The sequence below is a fragment of the Primulina tabacum genome, chromosome 15, assembly GCF_025594145.1.
Source record: "Primulina tabacum isolate GXHZ01 chromosome 15, ASM2559414v2, whole genome shotgun sequence".
NCBI classification, from domain to species: Eukaryota; Viridiplantae; Streptophyta; class Magnoliopsida; order Lamiales; family Gesneriaceae; genus Primulina; species Primulina tabacum.
Genome location: NC_134564.1, coordinates 27125511 through 27133560, shown reverse-complemented (window position 1 = coordinate 27133560; position 8050 = coordinate 27125511). Strand labels below are relative to the sequence as shown.

The 8050-nt window shown below is 33.4% G+C and overlaps 1 protein-coding gene across 1 annotated transcript; it reads right to left on the bottom strand.

The window, feature by feature from the left end:
- Nucleotides 1–5889: 5889 nt before the first annotated feature.
- Nucleotides 5890–7031, bottom strand: LOC142527295 (RING-H2 finger protein ATL29-like). The gene has a single exon (XM_075632060.1). It carries the CDS (start codon nucleotides 6906–6908, stop codon nucleotides 6045–6047), a length of 864 nt encoding a protein of 287 aa, XP_075488175.1. The 5' UTR covers nucleotides 6909–7031; the 3' UTR covers nucleotides 5890–6044.
- Nucleotides 7032–8050: the final 1019 nt, after the last annotated feature.

Below are 8050 nucleotides of genomic sequence, written 5' to 3'. Positions count from 1 at the left end.
TACTTTCGATAAATTCCTTGATTATTTAACTAAGATAGGAATTGATGTGCAATAAATAATTTTGCCACATGATTGGAGTTTCAAGAAATATTTAAGATATTTTGTGGTAAATTAAAGTCAGTTGAGGTACGCATGAACTGTTTTATTATGACCTCTATATGATATGAAATGACGTTAAGTACTTTGTAATAAGTTGTGGCGTGCCTTATGTGCTTCTGTGAATACGTGATTGCATTCATGCATTTAATTGAGTTGATACTATTAGTGCATAGCATTTCGAGCCATGACTCCTTTGATTGCTATTGATATTGATCTATCGAGTTGTTGCGTCATCGATGGAGCGGGTAGGTAGGACTAGCACTCCTGATGACTTGCATGAGGGCTGAGCGGGTAGCTCCCGTACCCTCGATGATACGTGCATGGATGAGTGGCGACTTGATGTTGCGTTGCTACGTTCCTGGCACGGGTGGCCACTGTTACTGTTGTTGATGCGATTCATTTGGACTCCGTTTGGTATTCGTTATCGATTGTTACCTTTCACGCATTGCATTACATTGCATTGCATCGCATTTTACTTGATGTTATTTCATGTCAGTTATATTTGTCGTAATATTACTGGTTCGTCGTACTGGGGCCCGACCCTTCGTTTTTTTTTATGCTGTGGCTGTTTTTGATGCCATAGCAGGTTATCCAGAAGGATTTGACACGTCTGGTGGAGCGTCAGGTATTGGTGCCCAGTCTTCGAGTCATGGTTAAGAGTTCCCAGATATATATATACTATATTATGGAGTCATACATTTACCGGGTAGATGCCCCGTGTAGCTGTACTGTTATTTTTCCGATGTTTTGAATTGATAGTTGTGTGATCGAGCCTTGCCGGCTCTGCATGTGTTTAATCCTGGCCAGTGCGGCTATAGGTTGTGAATTGATGTTGTGACTTTATTTCGGGTATATAAATATTATTTGTGATGTTTTAATTTTTTTTGGGATGTCCTATTTACGAATAGGTCATGCCGAAATTTTTGTAGGCTCAAAATGGAAAATTTTAATCGCTTTCGCTGTTTACATTAATAAATCCTGGTTGTTTGGTCATTAAATATTAATCAGGAGCACGGGCCCCCACAGATCTTTAGTTGACAAAGAATCGACCATTACAATAGTCCCTTCCACTTCCACAGAGCCCGAGATTGAACTTGCTCAACTAGTTAAATCATTGGAAAATATTGAATCAAGCAACCAGTTGATCTTATTTTCTGTCCCCAAATAACAAGTTATTGCTAATTCACCAGAGATGGAAATAGGAGAAGAATTTCAAATGGATGACATCCTTATAAATCACAATGGTATTTCTTTCTCAAATCAAGATTGGACAAACATTGACAGATACTGACCTCGCAAATCTGAAAGACAAAGTGGTCAATGATCTTAAGAATTTATCCAATGATGTTTACTCTCTGTTCACTCAGCTGGACTCAATGAGAAAGAATAATCCACTTCTCAAATATCCAGCTCTCATGACGCCCTTTCCCAGAAAATGGATTTGATTCACACAAACCTTTCAACCAAAATCGATTCAGTTCACACCTGGATTTCTTCCAAAATCAACAATATGTCAGTCCAGATGGCTTTAGTTATGTATATTTTGCGACGATTATAGCTACTTCTGTTGTGACAAAAATGAAGAAAAAGAAGAAACAGAAAGGTCTAGTGAACGGTCTGGAGAACAACATTGAATTCTGAATTCTATATATCAGTACGAATGGTCTGGAGAACAAGAGTGAATTCTGAATTTTTTATATCAGTTCAAATAATAAACTTTCATCAGTTGTTTCTCAATTTAAGTTATCTACATTGTTTGGGGGAAATTGTTGGATAAAAAATTTAGTATATTTTTGTGGTTAATAAATAATACCAAGACAAAACTGATTTAAGATAAACTGGCACTGTTAAACAAAATTGATATCATTCTAAACTGAATGAATAAGTCTGAAGAATTTGAGTTTACCAAACATCTGGACCACTCCACATCAAAACACTTAATTGATGTCCACATCAAGTAGTCCGAATAAACTGATCGCAACTGTTTACGAGTCAAGACTGATCGTAACAGGGTACGAACTGTCATAAAAGCATTGACATGGACTAGAAACAAGCCAATAAATACTTTTGATTGCACGAATCTATTTCTGAAAGTATAAATAGAGAAAGAATTGAATTCAGAATGAGACGATCATTTTTCACTATCAAGATTAAGTCTTCAAAATCCTTAATATACCTGAGCGAAACTGAATCAGTTCAGCACACCTTAATAGAATTATATATAATCATTTAAGGATCATTTTGTGCTAAGTTTGTATCATTGTGTATTACACTTGTATAGCAGTTTGTAGACTGTCTATTAATCAGTTGAGATACTAGTAGTTTCAGTTTGACAATGTTTAAGATCAAACTGAATTGGGATCTTGCAAACTACTTGTATCATCCAAAATATTTTAGCGCGAACCTTTCTAAAATGAAGAAGGGGTGAAGTAGGAGCTTCAGTTCTTCAAACATCCATAAACATATATGTCATCTTTGTATTTCAGCTTACCCCTTCCTGTTCATTCTGTGATTTATTCAAATCTATCAGTCTAGCTACTTTTCGCACTCATATATTAGCAAATTGACATAGACACTCGAGAATAATCAGTATAATTTCTAACCTATATAAACTAATCGAAGAAACTGACATATTTTGTTTATTCAACTCCTGTTTCTAAACACTTAACCGATCATACAATTACTATTTATTTTTAAGAGGGATTTTTTAAAATAGCATTCTATTACAACCCTATAATTAAATTTTTCCTTAAAATAAGTTAATTAATTAAATTAGCCTTTTAATTATGTTAAATTCCGAACATATCCTTTCATTCCAAATATGTTAATTAGCCTTTATACCTTCTTTATATTATTTTGCATGAATATAAACATAAATTGGAATATTACATGTTAAGTTAAATTGACCATATTTATAGTGTAATTATACACTAATTCATACTAAACATTTAATTTTTTTTTTTTTGCAAAATATTGTTAATATAAATTATTGTTGTACGGATTCAAATAAATAACTTCATTCGTAACAAATTAAGAATGATCAAATATATATTTCAAATATATAAATTAGTGAGCTGTTACTCCAAAATTAAATATGATATATTAATATTAAAAATTGTAAATATTTTTTCAATATTAATCACGAGTGTGGAATAGAATTGTTCGGCCTTCCCTACAAAGTCCCGATATTAGAAAGTTGCAGGTCACACCATATATTTAATTTTCTTTTTGCAACTTTAAGAGAATCAAAATGAAATTATCTTTGCTAGAATATTTCATGGTTTTTTCAATGTTAATCCAAGATTTGGTATAAAATTGTTTAGCCTTTCCAACTTTGTGCACCATTCGATTCAATTTTGTTTTCGTGCATATTCAAAATGAAAATCCATTCATTTCAAAAAAAAAATTAATCAAAATGAGATTATTTTATCTTAAAAAAATTTTATTCTTACAACAATCTTCATTTATTTTTTCGGTAAAATAAATAAAATGATTAAAGAGCATACATAAAATCTTCATGAAAATCTGTAGTAGGAAATAGGAATTCCTGTATTCAACAATTTTGAAATATAGAAAAGGGTAATTAAAAGGCACTTTAGGTATATTAATCTACTCAATTCTGAATAATGTAGTAAGTGAAGCAATTTGTTTTGACAATGAATATCGAATAAAATCTATATATTTTTAGGGAATTTGAAGTTCATCAGAAATTATTTTACAAATCTGCCTAAATTAAATGTGAATGATCAATTTGAAATCAACCAAGTTTTAATCATCGGAACAAATTGTTTCTAAAATTATTTGAAATTTTGGATTTAATTAAAATCCATGATTTTAAATATTTCAGTCAATCCTAATTTCTATTAAAAAATAAACATGTATTATGAGTTCTAGAATAAAAATACAAACTTCTATCAAGAAAATGTTGAAAATTCACAAGACAGAGAAAGTATTGTCGCTTATTAGAGAAAATTATAATTTTAGTCCTGTAAATTGGCTTGTTTTGAGATTTAATCTTTTAGCTTTAAAAAATTTGATTTTCATCTAGTAACTTGAATAGTTTTTTGTTTTGGTTCTTTTTTTAACCAATAAATCCACTAGATATTGCTTATTTGACATTAATACTACATGGCTAATATGACAATAGATATGTTAAATATACATAAACAAAAAATGAGAAATGACCAAATGTTTTCCTCATATTTTGAAGTTGTTGGAACATATCATGTTCGCAATTTTGATTTTGATGTTCACAAAACTTGTTATTTTGTCTATAATGATTTTACTTAAGTGCGCAGAAAGTGGAACTGATCAGGACTCGAACTGATCAGTTATTGAGCCAAAACTGAAGCTATTGAGACGCAAACTGAAAGCGTCAACTAATCAACCAAACTGAATCAGTTCAACTGATTGTCCAGCTGATAGGCAGTTCAGCAGAAGATCTTCAAAAGCTCGGCCATCTGATGAAGAGCTCAACTGATGAAGAGTCCAGCTGACCAGTGAAGCAGCGAAATCAGTTCAACTGACGAGCCAACTGATTTCACCGAACCAGCTCAAGATCAGTTCAACTGACTAGTTCAGAACATCAGTTAGGAATCAATCAGTTTGCAGAATACGACAAACTTATTCAATGGAATCCAACTGTGCGCACTAAGGAAAAGCTTTTGTCCAGTAAAAAGACAATAATAGACGTTGCACCAGTGCTTAAAGCCAAAACGTTACAGAATGGCTGTCCGAAAGTACAAGACAAATATCGATGAACGGATTCAAACTGAAACGTTCATATTTGATGATTCTTAGTGTACGGTCTCATAACCCCTATAAATACCAGACCAAGATCATCAATATACAAGTGTGTGAAGATCAAAAGAGAAAAATGGCATGCCAACCGCTTAGTCTAGAAGCAAAATTCTCAGTATGTGAGAACACTTTCGTGTTGTATTCATAGTTCAGTTCTCATACACGCACACACACAATCACTCACATATACAGAGAGTTGAGCTTATTGAATAGTTGAGTGAGTCTAGCACAAAGACAATAAACTAGTGTGTGTAGTCTTTGACACATAAACGTTAAACAAGTGTTGGCTGGAAGATGCTGCCTTAAGTCTAGGCTAGGAGTTCAGTTAGGCAGTAGGGTAAGTCCTAAGCTGAGTGGTTTGTACAAAGTGTTGCATAAATCAAAGTCTTCTAGTGGAACTACCCGAGGTGGTAGAAGGGGTGATGTATGAGCAGTTAAAGTCTCCGAACATCCATAAATATATCTTGTGTGTTTAACTGCTTAACTTTTGTTTTAAAATTGATTTGATCAGTTTGAGCTTTTATCAGTTTAGTTCTCATCATAACCGAACTGATATATGCAAGAATTGATCCCCATTATTTCAGTTATTCAGTTTATACAAGTTAAAAGATTTAAACTGATTAGATTTCTTAACGAATGATTATTTCGAGTATTTTCCGCTTGGTTTAAAACCAAACTCGGTCTAATTCATCGGTGTTTACATTCTTAGAACACGAGCTATTGCAGCTCATTCAGAATATTGTGTCTGAAACACCTTCAAAGGTGTCCGAACCGATCCATCAGAAGTATTGAGGATTTTTTTTGCTTTACTTTTTTTCTTTTTGATGAGATTAATTTTAATTTGAGTAATAAGAGCTTAATTCTAATCATATGTGCCACATTGGAGAAAATCAATATCAAATAAATATTCGATGGATTTAGTAGTTTCGAGGAAAAAAGGTCCAGAACACAAAAAAAAAAAAAATCCAAGTTACTATATGAAACCAAGCATGGACAAGTTAATCTCTGTGTATAATTGAAATTGTACTCCTAATGTGTATTTATGTAGCGTGGAAAAGGTATACAAAATGGAGCAGAGAATTTCACGATCACTAGCCAAACTGCAAAAGCCACCCACACGATCGTGAGAAACGTTGTACATATGGCTACGTAGAACTTTTGGAGATACCGCTAGTGCTAACTTTAGCTTTGTAATCTCCAAATGTACTCCAACTTATACTTGAATTATGCCCTTTAATAACGTTTGATTTCACATTCTCAGGCAATCTCAAAGTAAATTTATGGTCTCCTTTTTCTTCCTCCTTATTTTCGACCAATGAATTGTGCCCCGTCGAATTTGATCTATAAAAATGTTGTACTTTGCCATTTTGAGAAGCAATTCTTTCAATTTTACCACCATCTCTTGTCTCATCTTGACTTTCTTCATCAATTGTGATGCTTAAACAATCTTGGCTGGACTCGCTTGCGGCACCCGTGTCATCATGTGCATTGCTGTAGGGATGTAATGGAGATTTCACAGGCGAATGTATCGGTGAGTCGAGATTTCTCCGGCAGACGGGGCATGTCTTGTGCGATTCCAGCCAGAGATCAATGCATTCTTGATGAAATACATGGCAACAAGATGTCAATAATCGAAGAATATCACTATCTACAAATTCAATCAAACAAATGGCACATTCAAGGCCGTATTTCTCTCTTCTATAATCTTTAACACTCGAATAACTAAAGCTAGGGAAGGACTGTATGATAACGGGGTCGAGTCCCGGCGAGGTAGATGTGATGTGACCGGCCGCCGGGTTTCTGCTCGGACTATGCCGGATATGCCATGTGTAAAATAGATTTTGCATCAGACACCTACAAAAGTATATGGAGAAGAAACCAACGAAGAAAAATAAGAGGAGGATGATTGTGAGAATAATGATGATCGGCGGTGTTGTATATTCCGGCGGTAGTAATGGCACAGGCGGAGACGACAGAGGGGGAGAGGGTTGAACGGAACCTGTCGCCATTGCCAAAAAGAAATGGGGAGAAAGGGGAAACGAATTCTCTCAACCATTAACAAAGGAGAAGGAAAAGACCGATTTTTTTCTTTTTTTTCCTTTTTCCCTTAGGACTTTTGTTTGTTTGGAAGATATGAGAACGTAGAATTCCAAACATGAGAAAATCAAGGAGAAGCAATGTATGAATAAGCATCGGAATTGTGTGTACGATGTGGTTAGGGCCACAATATAATTATAGTAATTGAACGAGTCATTTACACGAGCACACGTGCATGTGTACAAAGGGTGCATGGTGTAAACACTTTTTCAAAAATAAGTTGTTCAACTGTTTAAATAAATAAATAAAATTCTTAGGTTTAAATATTCGGTATATTAAGATTTTTTGTATGATAATTACAAAGATCGATGTGTCTCTAATAAAAAATTAAGCAAAAACTTATGTGAGACGGTCTCACGAGTCATATTTTGTGAGACAGATCTCTTATTTGGGTCATCCATGAAAAATTATTACTTTTACGCTAAAAGTATTACTTTTTATTGTAAATATCGGTAGGGTTGACTCGTCTCACAGATAATGACTCGTGAGACTGTCTCACAAGAGACCTACCCGAAAAGTTAACTATGTATATTTATATAAGGTAGTATTTTTATTTTCCAAAACTCTTCAAATCACATATTATAAAATTTTAGAAACCTAAAAAATCCTACATCTTTTTTTTATGAGGATGGAATCGCAATCGTTATTTTTTGTATGTATTGGGTAAACTCTTATACTGAGATTAAAGCAGAAGTTTGCAAACCATGTTAGTCAAGTGAAACTTTCTGCTACATGATCGCCTGAAAAAGTATTAATGAAAAAAATCTAGCTTTTGTTCATTGATTAAACACTCTCACCTATTCCACTAATACCATAACGAGCAAAAGCCTACCACTCTTCTTGTAGGAAAGTCACCTTTATATAAATCTTATTTGACCTTTTTAAAAATCTTTTAAATGTGGTATTGGAAATTTAATGTAATATCAAACTTAATTTACACCTCTATCCAAAAGATAACTAAAAAAATTTCCTATAAAATATTTTAATACTTTCAAATCATAATCCGAAATAATTAACTCACAAATCATCATCAATAATTAAATTCAATTCTTTG